This window comes from Oncorhynchus masou, chromosome 3, assembly GCF_036934945.1.
Source record: "Oncorhynchus masou masou isolate Uvic2021 chromosome 3, UVic_Omas_1.1, whole genome shotgun sequence".
NCBI lineage: Eukaryota > Metazoa > Chordata > Actinopteri > Salmoniformes > Salmonidae > Oncorhynchus > Oncorhynchus masou.
In genome coordinates, this window is record NC_088214.1 from 13577381 (window position 1) to 13599041 (window position 21661).

The 21661-nt window shown below is 43.5% G+C and overlaps 1 protein-coding gene across 2 annotated transcripts in view; it reads left to right on the top strand.

Moving 5' to 3' along the window:
- LOC135510586 (leucine-rich repeat and immunoglobulin-like domain-containing nogo receptor-interacting protein 3) overlaps window positions 1-9524 on the top strand; it is a 112466-nt gene extending 102942 nt beyond the window's left edge. For both annotated transcript variants that reach the window (XM_064931628.1, XM_064931619.1), the window contains 3 exons: window positions 6467-7079; window positions 7221-7964; window positions 8115-9524. In XM_064931628.1, coding sequence (XP_064787700.1) covers window positions 6528-7079; window positions 7221-7964; window positions 8115-8687 — 1869 coding nt within the window. In that variant the 5' untranslated portion in view covers window positions 6467-6527 and the 3' untranslated portion in view covers window positions 8688-9524. The remainder of the gene's footprint in view (window positions 1-6466; window positions 7080-7220; window positions 7965-8114) is intronic.
- Window positions 9525-21661: the final 12137 nt, after the last annotated feature.

The following is a 21661-nucleotide window of genomic DNA, read 5'->3' on the forward strand; positions in this document are numbered from 1 at the left end:
CGCCGCTGTTCTATCCTGCCGGTACATCGTATAACCAGCCAGCTGTATCTTGATATTGTCGTCATTCATCCACGACTCCGTGAAGCATATGATGTTACAGTTTTTAATGTCGCATTGGTAGTTTAATCTTCCCAATAACTCGTCCATTTTATTGTCCAAAGATTGCATGTTTGCTAGCAGAATTGAGGGAAGTGGGGGTTTATTCGATCGCCTCCGACTTCTCAGAAGGCAGCCCGCTCTCCGGCCTCTCTTTCTCCGCCTCCTCTTCACGCAGATCACTGGGTTCGGGGCCAGTTCCCGAGGGAGCCGTGTATCCTTGGGCTCGTCAGAGTCATGAAAGAAGAAAAAGGATTCTGCTAGTCCGTGGTGAGTAATCGCAGTCCTGATGTCTAGAAGTTATTTTCGGTCATAATAGACGCTAGCAGCAACATTATGTACAAAAATAGTTAAAACATAAGTTACAAACAACACAGATAAACAAACAAAAAAACACAATCGGTTGGGGGCACATAAAACGTCTGCCTTCCCCTCCGGCGCCATCAGGCATTTCTGTGTGTTTGGGGACTAGTGGGATCATGCTATTCTGTGTGTTTGAGGACTAGGAGTGTGACTGGACATCAGGCTATTCTGTGTGTTTGGGGACTAGTGTGATCATGCTGTGCTGTGTGTTTGGGGACTAGTGTGATCATGCTGTTCTGTGTGTTTGGGGACGAGTGGGATCATGCTGTTCTGTGTGTTTGGGGACGAGTGGGATCATGCTGTTCTGTGTGTTTGGGGACTAGTGTGATCATGCTGTTCTGTGTGTTTGGGGTCTAGTGGGATCATGCTGTTCTGTGTGTTTGGGGACTATGGGTGTGTCTGGACATCATGCTGTTCTGTGTGTTTGGGGACTAGGGGTGTGTCTGGACATCAGGCTATTCTATGTGTTTGGGGACTAATGGGATCATGCTGTTCTGTGTGTTTGGGGACGAGTGAGATCATGCTGTTCTGTGTGTTTGGGGACTAGGGGTGTGTCTGGACGTCATACTGTTCTGTGTGTTTGGGGACTAGGGGTGTGTCTGGACATCTGGCTGTTCTGTGTGTTTGGGGACTAGGGGTGTGTCTGAACATCATGCTGTTCTGTATGTTTGGGAACTAGTGGTGTGTCTGGACATCATGCTGTTCTGTGTGTTTGGGGACTAGTGGTGTGTTTGCTCCACTTGCCCCTCTCATCTCTCTCAGCTGAAGTCTTAACATCTGAACCGGTGTTAAATGCTGAATACTGTGTGAGTTTGGGGACCCAGGGCCAACAAATGAGCACAGTGGGGCGGTGTGTGCGCGTGCGTGCGTGCGTGCGTGCGTGTGTGCGTGTGTGCGTGTGTGCGTGTGTGCGTGTGTGCGTGTGTGTGTGTGTGTGTGTGTGTGTGTGTGTGTGTGTGTGTGTGTGTGTGTGTGTGTGTGTGTGCATGTGTGCAGGTGGTGGAACCAGCTGTCAAACTGACCCACAGCTCACTAATGAGTAGGACCAGACAGAAACTGTAGGGAAGTTTTCTCAGCAATATTTTCACTGCCTTGTAGCTCGGTTGGGTCTGATTTGAGTTAAATTTCCATATGTATGATGTGCAAATATTTTTATTGGGATAGAATGACATTATGTCTCCAGCTGGCTGCACTAATTTTTGTTTGTTTTTACCTTTATTTAACTAGGCAAGTCAGTCTTTGGGCTTAAATCCCGCTAATGGGATCAATATGACAACAGCCAGTGAAAGTGCAGGGCGCCAAATTCAAAACAACAGAAATCCCATAATTAAAATTCCTCAAACATACAAGTATTTTACACCATTTCAAAGATGCACTTGTTGTTAATCCCACCACAGTGTCTGATTTCAAAAACGCTTTACAGCTAAAGCAAACCAAACGATTATGTTAGGTCAGAGCCAAGTCACAGAAAAACACAGCCATTTTTCCAGTCAAAGAGAGGAGTCATAAAAAGCACAAATAAATAAAAAAGTACAGATTAATTAATCACTAACCTTTGCAGAGAGCCACATCAATTTACAGAAATACTCATAATAAACATTGCCAAAAGATACAACTAATATGAACGGAATTATAGATACACTTCTCCTTAATGCAACCGCTGTGTCAGATTTATTTTTTAAATTATGGAAAAGCACACCATGCTATAATCTGAGTACGGCCAAAACAAATCAAACAGATATCCGCCATGTTGTGTAGTCAACAGAAGTCAGAAATAGCATTATAAATATTCACTTACCTTTGATGATCTTCATCAGAATACACTCCCAGGAATCCCAGTTCCACAATAAAGGTTTGTTTTGTTTGATAATGTCCATTATTTATGTCCAAATACCTCCTTTTGTTAGCGCATTCAGTTCACAAATCCAAATTCATGACGCGTTCACTAGGAGCAGACAAAAAGTCAAAAAGTTCCATTACAGTCCGTAGGAACATGTCAAACGATGTATAGAGTCAATCTTTAGGATGTTTTTAACATAAATCTTCAATAATGTTCCCAATGGAGAATTCCTTTGTCTTCAGAAATGCAATGGAACAGAGCTCGCTCTCACCTGAACGAGCGTGGCCAGCTCGTGGCTCTCTGGCAGACATCTGACTCATTCCCCTCTCATTCGCCCCCACTCACAGTAGAAGCATCAAACAAGGTTCTAAAGACTGTTGACATGTAGTGGAAGCCTTAGGAAGTGCATTATGACCAATATCCCACTGTATCTTCGATAGGCAAATAGTTGAAAACCTACAAACCTCAGATATTCCACTTACTGGTTTTTGCCTGCCATATGAGTTCTGTTATACTCACAGACATCATTCAAAAAGTTTTAGAAACTTCAGAGTGTTTTCGATCCAAATAATATTCATATCTTAGCTTCTGGGTAGCAGGCAGTTTACTCTGGGCACCTTATTCATCCAAGCGACTCAATACTACCCCCAGCCATAAGAAGTATTAAGAACAAAATCTTATTTTCAATGACAGCCTAGTGGGTTAACTGCCTGTTCAGGGGTAGGAGGACAGATTTGTACCTTGTTAGCTTGGGGATTTGAACTTGCAACCTTTCGGTTACAAGTCCAACACTCTAACCACTAGGCTACCCTGCCACCTGTTAACAGGCCTAACAGGCCATTGTGTGCAAATGAACTCAAGCTTACGGACAATGTCAAATGGGATATAGCGAAGCACCTGAGTGAGTCGGGTGCACAATTACGCAGTTACTTTCCCGAAACGGATGACACAAACAACTGGATTCGTTATCCCTTTCATGCCCTGCCTCCAGTCCACTTACTGATATCTGAACAAGAGCCTCAAAATTGCAACAAGGGGTTCTGTGAAAATGGAATTTAATCAGAAGCCACTGCCAGATTTCTGGACTAGGCTGCACTCAGAGTATCTTACCTTTGCAAATTGCACTGTTAAGACACTGATGCCCTTTACAACCATGCATTTATGTGAGAGTGGATTCTCGGCCCACACTAGCATGACAACTAAATACAGGCACAGACTGTGTGTGGACAATTATTTAAGAGTGAGACTCTCCAATACAACCCAATATTGCAGAGTTATGTGCATCCTTTCAAACACACCCTTCTCATTAACCTGTGGTGAGCTATTCACCATTTTAAATGAACAAATAAGGTTTTATATGTAAGATGGCTAAATAAAGAGCAAAATTATAGATTATTATTAGATTATTATTTGTGCCCTGGTCCTATAAGAGCTCTTTGTCACTTCCCACGAGCCGGGTTGTGACAAAACTCACACTCATTCTTATGTATAATAAATGTATTGTAAAGTGTGTGTGTAGCGGGCTTACAATGATGTCAAAAAACAACAGTTGAGAGTGCGTTGACCCTGGTGCTAGAGGGGGTACAGCTGGAGGTTGAATGTTTGAAGGGGTACGGGACTATAAAAAGTTTGAGAAACACTGATCCAGACCCTTCAAATACAGTATTGCAGCTGGCGGGCTGTGCTTTATTTTGACAGGGGAGGGGACAGGTGTGTGTGCGTGCGTGTGTGTGTGTGTGTGTGTGTGTGTGTGTGTGTGTGTGTGTGTGTGTGTGTGTGTGTGTGTGTGTGTGTGTGTGTGTGTGTGTGTGTGTGTGTGTGTGTGTGTGTGTGTGTGTGTGTGTGTGTGTGTGTGCGTGTGTGTGTGTGTTACACAATCTGTGTGGGTTTACTAATGCCTCTGTATGGAAAGCAGGCTATTAATAGTAAATGTGGAGGATATACATTCTCTGTCTCAAGTCTCTAGGAACCTTAGAGAGTATATGGCATAATGTACAGCATATAATATCATGTAGAACATGCACCTCGTAATCCTACCTCAAATTTCCTCCTCATCTAAGGAAAATGTTGATTAGGTTTGAAGTTTGTTGATATTCAGAATGCCTATACTGTAATCTAATACAAATCCGCAAATGTTATTGTTTTTTCCGTGATAATTTGACAGAAAAGGGTTAAATTATAGCAATTAATTTCAGTTAGAGGAAAAGCAATATCCAGTGAGCGTTGTCTCTTATCCAAAAGTGGTAGAACTCTGCTTGCCCAAAGTTCAAACTCTGTTTATACAGTTTTTAATCATAGTTGCAATAAAATAGTATAAAGGAAATATGCAAAAAGGGAATATTTTTCATCTCTTTGAGACAGAGACAGACAGACAAATCCTGAGGAGAGTGTGGCTCTTCGCCCCGTGACTCAACCCCAGAACGGTGCCCAATAAACACAAACTAGAACATGTATTATTAATCTGTTTCGCTCTGCCTGAAAAACAACCAATCTTCAGAGTGCTTTTTAACATCCCTCCAGGAAAGGCCCTATGATGTGTTATATGAACTTCTTCTTCTCATTCATCTTCAAATTCACACATTTAAAGCAGCGCAGACTTTGGTTTAATGTCTGCTTCTTTCATGGTGTGTCACAGCTCAAACAGTAAATATGATACGGTGAATTATCAACCCTTCAATCTTTTAAAATAGCAACCTTTAGAATTTAGAGAATATATTTAGTATCTCTTACGTGGTTCTTTTATAATAAGTTACTTAGTGTGGCTCTTTAACTCTACCTGTTTTATCTTTATCTTCTGTTCTATCTTGTTAACCCTGGGGTCTCGCTCTCTACTTCAGCAAGCCAATCATATACTGTAGCTCCCTCCCCTTCAAATCTTCCCCTTGATGTAAATGACAATCAGTGCAGTCAATGTTGAACCTCCTTTGTGCGTGCGTGCGTGTGCGTGTGCGTGTGCGTGTGTGTGGGTGTGCACTTGTGTGGGTGTATTAGTGATGGTGAACGTTCTGGACCTTTTGGCAGGTGTCCTCTGAAAAATCACTCGATGACAACATTGCGTGGGAGACTTGACAGGTTGCATCAAGGAATGTTTAAGCATCAGCTTTTCATCTCATGTTGGAGGAGAAGAAAACTAAAATGCTTTTTTCATTTATTCAAAGGGAATGACACATCCTACACACAGAAAGGACGGACAGAAACATACACAGACTTTCCCACACCATGACTCATAGTGACATGAATTTGACATACCTTTCACAGGCATCGGAGGGATGGTTTTCAGGCAAACCCTGTAGTCTCTCTGCATGGCATCATACGTTGTGTATTCAGCGTGTCGAGGTGAGAACAGAGCACATGCCAAAGGAGGAGAGAAGGGGAGGAAACATGCATGAATTCAGATGGGATGTTTCTCACTCACGTGACTCCCAATGCCCTAGTTCTGCTGCTACACTCATTGATTAATGAACAAGTGTCTTCCACCATCTTAAATATTGTCAGCAGAATAGTGTGCCTGCAATGTCATGGTGTCAGTCTAAGCTCTTGGTGACATGTCTAAGCTCTTTCGTGACAGTTGTAGGGAGCATGGATTATTCTGGGTACTGAATTGCATTTTTATGACATCTTTTTAACCTTAATTTAACTAGGCAAGTCAGTTAACAATGACGGCCTACCGGGGAACAGTGGGTTAACTGCCTTGTTCAGGGGCAGAAGAACATATTTTTATCTTGTCAGCTCAGAGATTTGATCCAGCAACCTTTCGGTTACTGGCCCAACGCTCTAACCAGTAGGCTACCTTCAGCCCCTAAAGCTCTTTCATGACAGTTGTAGGGAGCATGGATTATTCAGCATACTGAACGGCATTTGTATGAGCATGTGTTGGTTGATAGGTGTTGTAAAATACCTCCATCTGTCTTCCTCTCTGCCCTCTCCACTCTTCATCCTCTCTTCTATCTCTGTACATTCTATTATTCCTTCCACTCCTTTCTTCCAAATTTGACCTCAGCCCTCCCTTCTCCTTTCTCCCTCTTTCCCTCTTTCTTTAACCTCCATCTCTTTATTTACCTTCTCCTCCCACATCTGCTCCCTTTCTACTCTCTACTCCTCTACTCCTTCTCTCTATTCCCACTATTCTCACTAACCTCTCGTCCCTCTGTCTCTCTCTCTCTATAGGTGTGTGGTAAACTGACCCGGCCTGTGATAGGCTAGGAGTCAGATCAGGACCACCAGGGCCATGACTGGCTCCCCGGGCATCAGTGGGCAGTCCCTGTCACCATGGCGGTGGCTGAGTTGCTGGGGGCCGGTCCTGCTGCTGGTTACCATGACAACCCTACTGCCAGGTTGTTGCCAGGCATGCCCTCCACGGTGCGAGTGCTCGGCCCAAATCCGGTCCGTCTTGTGCCAGCGGCGGCGGCTCACCGGCATCCCAGAGGGCATCCCCACGGAAACTCGCCTCCTGGACCTCAGCCGGAACCGTCTCCGCTGGGTGGAGATGGGTGACCTGGCGCCGTATCCGCACCTTGAAGAAGTGGACCTGAGTGAGAACCTCATTGCCACACTGGAGCCCAACGCGTTCGCCAACCTGCAGAGCCTCCGGGTGTTACGGCTGAGGGCGAACCAGTTGAAACTTGTACCCATGGGGGCCTTCGCCAAGCTGGTCAACCTGACCACGCTGGACCTGAGTGAGAACAAGCTGGTGATTCTGTTGGACTACACCTTCCAGGACCTAAGGAGTCTAAGACACCTGGAGGTGGGAGACAATGACCTGGTCTACATCTCTCATGAGGTATTGAGCTGTTATCCATTTGATCATTAATTTTTCAAGCACTATGTTGTTCCTGATCTGTCTATAATATTTTATTGATTCTTCTATGTTTCCAAGATTGGAGCTCACAACTAATCACATTGGATTTTGTTGTGTTTGAAGGCCTTCTCTGGCCTGCTAGGGGTGGAGGATCTGACCATTGAACGCTGCAACCTGACTTCCATCTCTGGCCAGACGCTGTCCTACCTACGCAGCCTGGTCACTTTGCGACTACGCCAGCTCAGCATCCCCTCCCTGGAGGACCATAACTTCCGTAAGCTGGCCAACCTCCGGGGGCTGGAGATTGACAACTGGCCTTACCTGGAATTCATCTCCCCCCTGAGCTTCCAGGGTCTGGACCTGTACTGGCTGTCCATCACCAACAGCAACATCACCTCCGTCCCCTCGTCCTCCTTCAGAAACCTGATCCACCTCACCCATCTCAACCTGTCCTACAACCCCATCACCACCCTGGAGCCTTGGGCCTTCAGGGACCTACTGAGGCTCAAAGAGCTGATCATGGTGAACACGGGCCTGGCTACGGTGGAGCCCCACTCCCTGGGAGGCCTCAGACAGATCCGGGTCCTCAACTTCTCCTCCAATGACCTCCAGACTCTGGAGGAGGGATCGTTCCACTCTGTCAACAGCCTGGAGACGCTGCGGGTGGATGGGAACCCACTGCTGTGTGACTGCCGTTTGTTGTGGATCCTGCAGAGACGCAAGACCCTCAATTTTGACGGCAGGGTGCCTGTGTGCGCTGGGCCGGTGGAAGTGCAGGGGAACAGCCTCAGCACCTTCACCGACTCAGCGCTCTTTGATCACTTCACCTGCCAGAAGCCCAAGATACGCAACCGCAAGCTTCAACAGGTAAGAGTTGTTATCCCACTTTGCAGTACATGTAAGCAGAGTGTTACTACAGTGTAGGTACACATTGATATGTAGTATTACAGCTTCGATGCCTGTTTCAATTTTGTACCTAATGCTTAATTCATTCATTCATTCATTCATTCCTCCAAGGTGACAGCTCGTGAGGGCCAGCCAGTGAGTTTCCTCTGCAGTGCCGTGGGAGAGCCCGCCCCCAACATCATGTGGATCTCCCCTCAGCGTCGACTAATCACAGCCAAGAGCAATGGCCGCATCACCGTCCTCCCAGGAGGGACGTTGGAGATCCGCTATGCTCAGGTCACTGACAGCGGCACCTACATGTGCATCGCCAGCAATGCCGGGGGCAATGACACTTACTTTGCAATGCTCACGGTTCGGGGCGCGCCGATGGATGCCTCGTCGGCCTTCTTCGCCAACCGCTCGATGTACGGCGGCGAGTTCTTCAACGACACAAATCTGAATAGCACTCGCGTCTTCCTCAAGTTCACCCTGGACCTGACCACCATACTGGTCTCCACGGCGATGGGCTGCATCACCTTCCTGGGCGTGGTGCTTTTCTGTTTCCTGTTGTTGTTTGCATGGAGCCGGGGGCGGGGCCAGCGTAAGAACAACTTCACCGTTGAGACCCCTTTCCGGAAGGCCGAGGGACCGGCGGCGGTGGGTGGCGCCGGAGGTGCCCGGAAATTCAACATGAAGATGATATGATACCATGCAGCCAGGGGTCACTCGGGGGTATAAGCACATCCTGGAAACGGGGGAGGCATAAGCACATCCTGGAAACGTGTTTAACAAGACACACACAGCGCTGAATCGCAGAGTAAAGAAATAAATAAAAATAAAATGCATACAGTATTCACACATGGCTGGTATTCACCAGGACCAGATTCGGTTTGAGTGGAAAAACATGATGACCTTTGACCTCACGGCCTCCTACTGGTTTTACTCAGCTCGTGGTACAACGTTCCGTTTATATTTTCGAAAAAATATAACATTGTCATTAACCAGGTTTCCATCCAACCCGTATATATACGAGTAAAGTACATGTCGGATAAAATATGTCATGCCAAGCCTGGAAACATTTGTTGGTTTCAAACTTTCCAAATGTCGACAAAAATAAATACGCTAGACGAGGTGGGATCTTTTGTGTCTGAGGCACGCGATGACATGGTGTGTGGTCCTACTACTCGTCAGTACTACTCGTCAGGAAAGAACGCAGTTTATTAGGCTACAGATTAAATCAATTATAAATGATGATGAACTTCACAGGGTGGTAAAAGTACCAGGTGATGAGCTTGATGCTCCTTTCCATTAAATGTTGAGGGTCTTATTCTGGTCACATGATGATCGATGCTTGTCTGCTGTTTGACAAATACAAATAATCTCACTCTTTCATCCATAATAATCTCATCATGTAGGCTATACCCACATGGTATCTGCGAGCTGTTGGCTAGACAGCAAGAACCAATAGATGCTATATAACGCTAATTTTTCGGGATGATAAAACCATCATTAGAGTTAAAAATGCGATGGAAAACATGGGAATTCAACTGCAAACATTGTTTTTATGTGCGCTACTTCATCACGCACAGCTTTTTATCCTCAACAAGTACATTTGATGGAAACACATCTCTGGTGAGAAAATGCACATATTGTTTTTATGCAGATCTTAGAATATTCGCTTGAAAATCTGTCGCCAATTGGATGTAAACCTAGCTACTGAGCTTGATAAGGGGAGTTCAACTAGATCACTAAAGTATAACATCACCATTTAGCTTGATAAGAATTATAGAAGTTAAGAATTTAGTGTGATCTCTTATTGGGTGATTACTGTGCTGTGGAATGGTCATAGTTATGACTCTCTCACAGAAAGTGAAAAGGACTTCCTGGAAGCTATGCACTTGTGGTGGTCATTGCACACAGGGCATAGTTCTGACTAGGGGGTACAGCCATGATGGTTAGTTATGGTTAGATAAAGTTAGTCTAAGTTATGGTTAGATAAAACGCTCTCCTAATCTGCTATAAAAAGTTATTTCTGGTTGTAGCTGTAGTCCCATTCATCATAGCCCATGGAGAGACATGTCTATCAACTAATCACAGAATTTCTTGTCTTGCTTTCTTAAATTCTGCCTTTCTGAGAAATATTGCAATAGCATGTAAGTATTGCAATTTAGAGTATGTTGTATAGTAATAAGATTACAATATTGAATAAAAACAAGCCATTTTTGTAAGACATTTGGGATATGATTTCAATTGTCACATTTATAAGACACCATCAAGGCCCCTCCAGATAAACGCATGAAACCTTTTTCAATCATTTGACCTAATAACATTTATGGGGGAAAAAATATGAGAAGACACTTTGGCCGATCTGTTTTTGAATACCACATCATATACACATCAAAATAAAGTATATTCTGAAAATGTAAATTGGGCCCACTCCACTTTCAGAAGTGGCCGTTTGCGACGAGGTTGGCTGTGTGAGTTGGGCCAAGCGCACTGGCCGACGGTTGCCATGACGGCCTGACGCCCCAAGGGTTTGTTTGGAAAGCCAAGCCCAGCGAACATGAGACCACATGGTAACCATGACAACCAACACAGCCCAGGGCAGGGGGGAGATGTGGGGACTGTGGGACGAGTGGAGAGGGAGTATGTCCATGCCTCCTCTTTCCAACCTTCCAATAATAGTACTACCCTACCACTGCCAGTAGGGAGGGATGTGGGAAGAGAAAGGTGGATGGGAGGAGTCTAAGCCTCACCTCTCGAACCTCCCTCTTACACTGCTCTCTCCTACTGCCATGGGCTGTGCTGGGAAAATAACTTACCTCCACAGAGCTGCCAGGGGGAGCAGCTTGGAAGTCAGAACACACACAGAGTCATATACTGTACTGTACAGGACAGACTCACCTTCACAAAGGGTCTCACTGAGAGTCATATACTGTACTGTACAGGACAGACTCACCTTCACAAAGGTTCTCACTGAGAGTCATATAATGTACTGTACAGGACAGACTCACCTTCACAAAGGTTCTCACTGAGAGTCATATACTGTACTGTACAGGACAGACTCACCTTCACAAAGGGTCTCACTGAGAGTCATATACTGTACTGTACAGAACAGTCTCACCTTCTCAAAGGTTCTCACTGAGAGTCATATACTGTACTGTACAGGACAGACTCACCTTCACAAAGGTTCTCACTGAGAGTCATATACTGTACTGTACAGGACAGACTCACCTTCACAAAGGGTCTCACTGAGAGTCATATACTGTACTGTACAGAACAGTCTCACCTTCTCAAAGGTTCTCACTGAGAGTCATATACTGTACTGTACAGGACAGACTCACCTTCACAAAGGGTCTCACTGAGAGTCATATACTGTACTGTACAGGACAGACTCACCTTCACAAAGGGTCTCACTGAGAGTCATATACTGTACTGTACAGGACAGACTCACCTTCACAAAGGTTCTCACTGAGAGTCATATACTGTACTGTACAGAACAGTCTCACCTTCTCAAAGGTTCTCACTGAGAGTCATATACTGTACTGTACAGGACAGACTCACCTTCACAAAGGGTCTCACTGAGAGTCATATACTGTACTGTACAGAACAGACTCACCTTCACAAAGGTTCTCACTGAGAGTCATATCACTGCACATCATACTATTACCACTCACAACACTACAGATCTATAATAACTAGAACTGCACATCACACTATTACCACTCACAACACTACAGATCTATAATAACTAGAACTACACATCACACTATAACCACTCACAACACTACAGATCTATAATAACTAGAACTGCACATCACACTATTACCACTCACAACACTACAGATCTATAATAACTAGAACTACACATCACACTATTACCACTCACAACACTACAGATCTATAATAACTAGAACTGCACATCATACTATTACCACTCACAACACTACAGATCTATAATAACTAGAACTGCACATCACACTATTACCACTCACAACACTACAGATCTATAATAACTAGAACTGCACATCACACTATTACCACTCACAACATTACAGATCTATAATAACTAGAACTGCACATCACACTATTACCACTCACAACACTACAGATCTATAATAACTAGAACTGCACATCACACTATTACCACTCACAACACTACAGATCTATAATAACTAGAACTGCACATCACACTATTACCACTCACAACACTACAGATCTATAATAACTAGAACTGCACATCACACTATTACCACTCACAACACTACAGATCTATAATAACTAGAACTGCACATCACACTATTACCACTCACAACACTACAGATCTATAATAACTAGAACTGCACATCACACTATAACCACTCACAACACTACAGATCTATAATAACTAGAACTGCATCCACAAACAACCACTCTTCTCTTTCTCTGAGACGGCCAGTGCGCAAATGTCTGTGCCCCCCCTAGCCCAGTGCATCCCCCGTCCCCACTTGGTCCTCCAATGGGAGGGATCCTTGGCTGGAGACCGATAACAAAAAATGTAAATGAAGTCATGTGAACTCTGCCCACGCCATGTGTATCGTATAGAGGAGAGTACGGTGGTATTTATTATGACATGCTCTGTTCTCATTCGTTTAGTAGCCTCCTTTTTGCGTTACCTCAGTTGATGCTCTCCGTAAACCATTTACCATTAACTGTTTGGACTCTGTGGCATCCAACAGTGAGATTAGTCCTGTTCTCAACACCTAGAGGAGCTTCCATTCATTCCACAGGTGTGTGTGTGTGCGTGTGTTCGTGTGTGTGTGTGTGTGTGTGTGTGTGTGTGTGTGTGTGTGTGTGTGTGTGTGTGTGTGTGTGTGTGTGTGTGTGTGTGTGTGTGTGTGTGTGTGTGTGTGTGTGTGTGTGTGTGTGTGTGAGGGTTAACTATTTGCCATGATGTAAATGTTTAGGAAATTAGAAGGAACTTTGTGTAGGACACAAGTTCACAATGCTTTCAAATCAGATGAATTCTGAAGGCTCTGAAATCATCCTCCAGTACATCTGTAGAACAAGCCGACTGTGTGATGATAAATAGTTCTGTATTTATTAAAGTTTAATGAGGCTGAATGGAAATAGATTAGGAAATTGGCCTGGTTTTCTCTCTGCCAGAAGAGACGTGTGAGTATTCATCTTTGCTCCCATTGCTCCGGTCTTGAGAACAAAAGTAATAACTCACTGGATGTTTCCCATTCCATTCTCGTAGTTTTCCAATATTCCCATTTTTGGGAACGTCTGTTGTGGTTGTTGATGGTGTGATGGTGTAAACGTCAATCACAGATGTAGGGATTAGATAGAGGTATTTCATTTTGTTATCTTTCCCTCCTTCTTCTTCTTCATCAGTTCTTTCCCAGACCTCATTGTCCCCGTTCACAGTAACTAGGCTGCAGTGTGGTTGTGTGGTAGTTGACACCTGTTCTATGTGGTTGGTGATTCAATGTTGTTGTGTTTTGAGTTGTTGCTCTGAGTAATAATATCAACCACGGTGCAGGGACTTGTGCAACTGAAATAATGGTAAGGGGTGACCCAGGTTCTCTGAAACTTTGGTTCCTCTCTGGGAACCCTCCTACCCCAGCTTCTAGATTAGAACCTTCCATTCTAACTGCACACTGCGCACATTCTGGGATATATATCTGGGTAACAGAAACCTTTTAGACTGTTTGTAACGTCACTACCAAAATTCTGTCTGAGTCACTAACCCACAAGTGTAAAGATGGGAAATACTGTTCAAACACTCCAGAAATCTGGTCTGAACTGGAAAACATTCTGTACTGATCCTAGACCAAAGCACATCTCTAGCTAGCCTCCTGTTAATTGAGTATTGTTGAGGGGGAATTTTATTTTTCTCGCCCTGGGAGGTACTGCTATGCTGTCCAGGTTTCAAGATAAGCATTTGCATATATATGAAATCCATTCGACCTTCAGGGATCCTTGACTGTACGAGGAAGTAGAGTTGTAGTGTACTTGATTTGGTACACTTCAAATAGAGAGCCCTTTGAACTTATCTCAACCTGCTCTATCTCCATCCTTCTACCTCTCCACCTGAACTAGAGCACTCGTTTCCTAGGTTACCACTTGATTTAACCCTTTGCAGAGCGTGCTGCACATTCTAATTATTTCTAATGGATGACGTTCAAATGAAGGACTGCCCATTATTTTCTCTATTCAACTGACTAGAGCACTGAGAATTCATTGTTCTAGACTGGCGGTCCTCGTTGCCTTTTATGTTTCTGGGGGAGACTAGAATGGGAGACATCAGAGTGACTGAGCGAGTGTCTCGTCTCGAGAAAGTCTTGAGAAACTAGGCTGAGTGCTCCCCTGCCTCCCTCCCCCAGTTTGTCCTTGCCCTGCAGAGTGTGTGCATGCGTGCGTGTGTGTGTGTGCATGAGAGACAGAGAGGCGAGACGTCCCATTTTCAGCAGCCCCTGTTGTAGGGTATACCCCCAATAGGAAACCCCTCTAAGCTTGGCCCAGAGAATACACGGATGATAATAAAACTAAAACCAGACTCAGATAAAAGGGGGATCATTAGCAGCTACAACGTTTGAATAATTTAATATTTTTGAAGTGCGTGTCTCTATTTTACACCAAGGTTAGAGAAAGCAACGGGTTTCTGCCCTTGATTTCGGTGGCATTAATTTCCCCCCAGCCCATTATTAAAACATCAAAGGAATTAGATTTGTAGTGTGTCCTTATTTGGGCCAACATAAAGTAGGATATGAGTGTATTTTAACCACTCACCTCACACAATTTTAATGTTACCATTGCCCTTAGCTTCAATCAACCTGTCGACTGCATTTTCAAAGGATTTGTTAGACTCCTGTCATTCCAGATATCATTGAACTAATTGGGCTCGATGAGGATGACATATGATAGAGTGAAACAGATAGAAGGAGAGAAGCACAACTGGTTGGTTGAACATTTGTGCTTCACATGTTAATTCCTCCGACCCTTTTCTTTACATTATAGTGAGCCATGTTCTCCAGAGACTCAATTATTTGTCATGGTCTCTATTTCCTTGGGTCACCTTACCAGGACACAGGGTTCGAACTATCTACTCCCTTAAGAAATAAAGACCCACTATTTTTAAGGAACCCACAATAGTCCGTATGTAATCGGAACTCTGATATTAAACCCTGAAGGTTACAGCAACTTTGAGATTCCTTCTGTATTGAAAAGCGCTGTATAAAATGTATCTATTATTACTATGATCATTATTTCCATCAATAAAGGCTGGCGGTTCTTGACCAGAACACTGCTGTGGACAGTAACCCCACTTTCAGTATGGTCATACTGACCCCTGGTGGTGAAATGGGGCATAGCAGATTACATGTGTTGACCATGTTCACAAACTACCGTTATTGATGGGAGCATTTCTGCCTGCACTGGATCTCAGATGATTACCCATGACCAAACACTATCATGGAAAACCAATTGACTGTTAGCTTGGCAAGTCAGTATTTTAATGGTTTGATATCTGACTGATAAAACATTCATTCAATTTAGCGTTGGGTATTTGCCATCATAGCTGTGATTCTAAGCCTGTAGACCTGAGAGAGATGTGGCTCCATTGACTGTAGCTCAGACTGTCTGTTAGTGTTTAAAAAGTTCAACACTTTTCTGACCCCCTCGGGTTCCAATAGTAATGATAGAAACCATGAATAACCATTTCTATATATAACACTGTATTACGCTTTCTGTAAGACTGATGATTCCTCTGAAGAAATGGATCATTTCTTTTTCAAGCAAAACTTGTTTTTGTTTTTTTGTGAGTTTAGCAGGTTTGATCTATGCATGCCTTTAATATACCTGGTCTTGCCAACCACTGAATTGCATCTATAGGGAGAGAAATGTGTGCCAGAGATGCTAGCCATAGGACTGGGTGTAACCAACTGCCATAAAACAACTCCTGTCTCCTGTCCTCAGCAGCCAATACTCCCCTGTAGCTGAATATGGAGAGACTTTTTCTTCTAATGATTTCGATCTCATAGTACATCTGAGCATGTATACTTTGTGTATCTTGAAAGGTTTTCTATTTTGTAAATCAAGGACTAAAGGACTCTTTTGATTTTGCGGGACCATTGTGGTGTTTTAACTTTTTATTCACACCTGTTGACTTAGTCTACTTTTCATGACTCACAAATCAATGCTCTGTAAATATAGGATTCATAACTCATGAACCCCAGACAATATCAGGCGTGAGAGGAAGGATATGGCACTCCCTGACCTGGCTATCACTCCTTCCTAGGTTTCTAATCTCCAGATTAATGAAAAAGGTGAATATGATGTCATTTTAATTTAAACAGACGGTGCCAGGAACACACTCTCCCTCTACCAGGTCTGAGCTGACCAAGCCTCTCCCACTCATAACAAAAGGTGAAATATGGAATGAATTCTCTCTGTACAACAACAGTCAACCTCCCACCACGGGACCAACATAGAGATTCCTGAGATTCTTCCCTATTCTTTATTCTTTTCATTTGTGTGGAGACAACTCTCTGAGGTCCCATGGTGGATCTTCCCAATCTTATCAAAGAACCTTTCAGGTTGTTGTGTGGAGCACCTTGAGACCATATGAAAAACACACACATTGTGGCTTCTCTGTTTCTCTCTATTTGTTTGTTTCATTGTCGTAAAGTCTTGATTCAACCACTGTTGAATGGTAAATGGTAAAGCTTCACTGCATCCTGACACTTCGCTATGAAATTTGGGATCTTTTTACTTTCTTCTGTGGTTTTATTCGTTGCGTTGTTGTTCTAAATAATAGTGGAGAAACCTAGGAATGGGTGCCGAACCATGGTGCTCCACCAACAGGCTCGCCCAGTGACACACACACAGTTACAGGGGAAAGGTTCTAATCTCTAAATCACAATTCTAATTCACTGGAGTCTCAAATTCAAAATGGTATTCCACTTCCTACTAAAAATAGTGCTTGAACCCTTGGCTTTGGAGGAAAGAACTGTACATATTCAATATTAGCCATATCACGTCATCTTATCTGTAGACCTCTCCTGCCATGTCTGACAGAGGAAAATGACTGTTGATTATGTGTAAATACTGTCGGTATGGTTGTGTAGGAGATAGGAAGTCTTTGTAATATTCTAGTGTTCCATGTCCAAGGATCCAATCCATTTCACCCAGTCAAATAGCAACTTGGTGATGACTTGTAGGAGAGGGATAATACACAGTATATACAGTACATTCAGAAAGTATTCAGACCCCTTCCCTTTTTACACATTTTGTTACGTTACAGCCTTATTCTAAAATTGATTTTAAAAATTGTTTCACCCTTATCGGTCTACACACAATACCCCACAATGAAAATGTAAAAACAGGTTTTAAGAAATTTTAGCAAATAAAAATAAAAAACTGAAATATAAAATGTACATAAGTATTCAGACCCTTACTCAGTACTTTATTCAAGCACCTTTGGCAACGATTACAGCCTCTAGACTTATTGGGTATGACGCTACAAGCTTGACATACCTGTATTTGGGCTGTCAGCGCTGTCAGGTTGGATGGGAAGCATTGCTGTACAGCTATTTTCAGGTCTCTCCAGAGATATTTGATCGGGTTCAAGTCTGGGCTCTGGCTGGGCCACTCAGGGACATTCATAGACTTGTCCCAAAGCCACTCCTGCATTGTCTTGGCTGTGTGCTTAGGGCAATTGTCCTGTTGGAAGGTGAACCTTCGCCCCAGTCTGAGGTCCTGAGCACTCTGGAACAGGTTTTCATCAAGGATCTCTCTGTACTTTGCTCCATTAATCTTTCCCTTGATCCTGACTAGACTCCCATTCCCTGCCGCTGAAAAACATCCCCACAGCATGAGGCTGCCACCACCATGCTTCACCGTGAGGATGGTGCCAGGTTTCCTCCAGATGTGACGCTTGGCATTCAGGCCAAGAGTTCAATCTTGGTTTCATCAGACTAGAGAATCTTGTTTCTCACGGTCTGACAGTCCTTTAGGTGCCTTTTGGCAAACTCCAAGCAGATGTCATGTGCCTTTTACTGAGGAGTGGCTTCTGTCTGGCCACTCTACCATAAAGGCCTGATTGGTGGAGGGCTGCAGAGATGGTTGTCCTTCTGGAAGGTTCTCCCATCTCCAGAGAGGAACTCTGGAGCTCTTTCAGAGTGACCATCAGGTTCTTGTTCACCTCCCTGACCAAGGCCCTTCTCCCCTGATTGCTCAGTTTGACCAGGTAGCCAGCTCTAGCAAGAGTCTTGGGGGTTCCAAACGTCTTCCATTTAAGAATGTCGGAGGCCACTGTGTTCTTGGGGACGTGCAACTCTGCAGACATTTTTTGGTACACTTCCCCAGATCTGTGACTCGACACAATCCTGTCTCGGAGCTCTAAGGACAATTCCTTGTCCTCATGACTTGGTTTTTGCTCTGAAATGCACTGTCAACTGTGGAAGCTTATATAGCCAAGTGTGTGCCTTTCCAAATCATGTCCAATCAATTGAATTTACCACAGGTGGACTCCAATCAAGTTGTAGAAACATATCAAGGATTATCAATGGAAACAAGATGCACCTGACCACAATTGCGAGTCTCATAGCAAAGGCTCTTAATACTTATGTAAATAAGGTATTTCTGTTTTTTATTTTAATTACATTTTCAAAGATTTCAAAAAAATCTGTTTTCACTTTTTCATTATGGGGTAGTGTGTGTAAATTGAGGGGAAAAAAACATTTTATCCATTTTAGAGTAAGGCTGTAATGTAACAAAATGTGGGAAAAGCCAAGGGGTCTGAATACTTTCCGAATGCACTGAATCTCTCAAGTATCTGGGGTCTTTTTTATTTGTATAAGTGTTTTATACTGTCTGTCTTGTGAAAGAGGAACTCTTTTTGTCATAAAAGCATGTTGTTACACTGTTACATCAGTCTCCTCTCTCTTTTTCGCCTGTCTGTGTGACTCAATATGAATTCACACTAACACATGCAATATGGCTGATCATTCTGGTAGTTTGCCACTAGAGGGTACAGATGTAGGATCTCAATTTGAACCAGTTTGCTACAGCAGTAAAATAATCCTGCAGCAACAGGACATTTGAATTATTATGTGGATTATAATAAATATACATTTTTGTAGGGGTGATACATTTTTTGTTAGGGCAAATGAAGTTTGAAATTTCAAAGTAGAAATTACAAACTTTATAAGCCTTGTTAAAACTCGGATACACTACAAGGAAAATTCTCTGCAACAAAAGAGTGATAAAATTAAGATCCTACATTTGTATAGTATTATTATAGGATAAGGCCCTCTATCCTCTATATGTGCATCTAAATTCTGAAACAGCAACTACAGATGGCATGCAAGAAGATCCCTTCAAAAAGATCCCTGCAAAAAGATCCCTCAAGAAGATCCCTTCAAAAATATCCCTCAAGAAGATCCCTGCAAAAATATCCCTGCAAAAACATCCCTCAAGAAGATCCCTGCAAAAAGATCCCTGCAAAAAGATCCCTCAAGAAGATCCCTGCAAAAATATCCCTCAAGAAGATCCCTGCATAAATATCCCTGCAAAAAGATCCCTCAAGAAGATCCCTGCATAAATATCCCTCAAGAAGATCCCTGCATAAATATCCCTGCAAAAAGATCCCTCAAGAAGATCCCTGCATAAATATCCCTGCAAAAAGATCCCTCAAGAAGATCCCTGCAAAAAGATCCCTCAAGAAGATCCCTGCAAAAATATCCCTCAAGAAGATCCCTGCAAAAATATCCCTGCAAAAAGTACTTCACTTTACAATTGAATCAATATTTTGTTCAATATCAATAAGGCCTAAACAAGCCAGAAAACTACAGTAAATTAGAATTTGTTGCATTGACAGAAAACATTTTCAAATGTGTCCCTAATGTAAATGAAAATCAAAGATAAACTGCTATCTAATTGTTTCTTTCTTTCTTTAATTACTCAAAACACACAGTTTACCCATACTGGTTTTCTACTTACTTTATTTTCTGATACAGTTATTATTCATTAAGGGTCTCAGCAGGCCAACATCATAAGTAACTGCACAGGCTCTAAAAGCTACTGTGGGATAGAGAGGGGAATGACTCTCAGGTTATTTGTGTGTGTGTGTGTGTGTGTGTGTGTGTGTGTGTGTGTGTGTGTGTGTGTGTGTGTGTGTGTGTGTGTGTGTGTGTGTGTGTGTGTGTGTGTGTGTGTGTGTGTGTGTGTGTGTGTGTGTGTGTGTGTGTGTGTGTGTGTGTGTGTGTGTGTGAGCTTGCATGCATGCATGCGTGAACGCGTGCATGTGTGTGAACATGCGTATGTGTGTGTGTGTGTGTGTGTGTTCTGTCTTGTGTTATATCATCATTAGTCACCGTACCGTACCCTGAGTGAATGCAGCTAGCAGAATATAGTAGGGGACATTGTGGAATTTGCACAGCCCTCTGTGGTAAAGGGACCCACCCGTACCTGAACATTTAGAATGCACATCTAGTCACAACACACATACTATGTGCCTAGAATTACTTCTGGAGTCTGAAGAAACTCAATTTCTGAGAAATTGGTTGCTAATCCCAGGGCTAATCAATCAATCCATTAGTTAAGGGCTACTATGTATTTGTTACAGAGCTTGATATGTGAGAGCAACACACTGGAGATGCCACACTGTAAGCCCTCAGCCTTATTACTCTCACATATCCAGTCCAGTCCAATTCCATGTGTGCTTGTGCGTCCGTGTGTGTGCATGTGTCGTACATGAGCGTTTGTGTGTGTAGGGCTGCATTTACACAGGCCACCCAATTATGATATTTTTTTTTCTTTTGACCAATCAGATCAACTCTGAAAAAGATCTGATCTGGAAAATATCAGAATTGGGCTGCATGGGTAAACACAGACTTAGTGTGTGTGTGTGTGTGCATGGTGTGTGCATGTGCACGTGTTAGTGTGTGTGTGTTTGGGCATTTGATAAACATCTTCGATTAAAAGTCCAGTTAACCAGTCAGGCTCTCCTTGGGGAGATTCCCTGGCACCTTGGCCTCCACGGTAGAGGTCTTTCCTAAAGGTTGAAGGTTAAAGGGGAGGGGCCACACACTGAGAGCCATTCCTCCTCATATCCTTCCATCTTTCCTGTTTAGTTGTTCTCTGCCTGCCTTTCCTTATCCCTCTATCTTTTATCTCCTTTTCTCTCCTTTGCTCTCCTCTTTATTGGAAATTGATTGTCTTCTACCATCACAAAGACACTTGGTTCTGATTGATTGACAGGTAAGGGAAGAGGGAGAGAACATTTTGCACTGGAGCTGACTGAGAGAGCGCTGGGCCTCTCTTCCTCACTGGAGTTGGAGAGTCAACCCTCCACAACATTCATGAGCCCGTTTCAGGAGCCAGGGTGCCAGTCCATTTCTGTATTAGCCAACACTTTATCTGAGCTGTGTTGAATGCAGAAACAGTCAGGCTCCCAGGGCACTGCTTCAGGACAGTTCTGGTTTGAGAGATACACACGGGTGCCTTCCAACCAACAACATGAAATAAGCAACGAATACACATACATACAGTACAATACATACAGGTCAAATGAAGGGTAATACAAACACGAATAGTACGGAGAAAAGACCAAAAGATCACCAGCATCCCTCACTAGCACACATCAGGACAGGGTTACATCCACAACGACCAGGGGGAAAGACAGAATGAGTGAG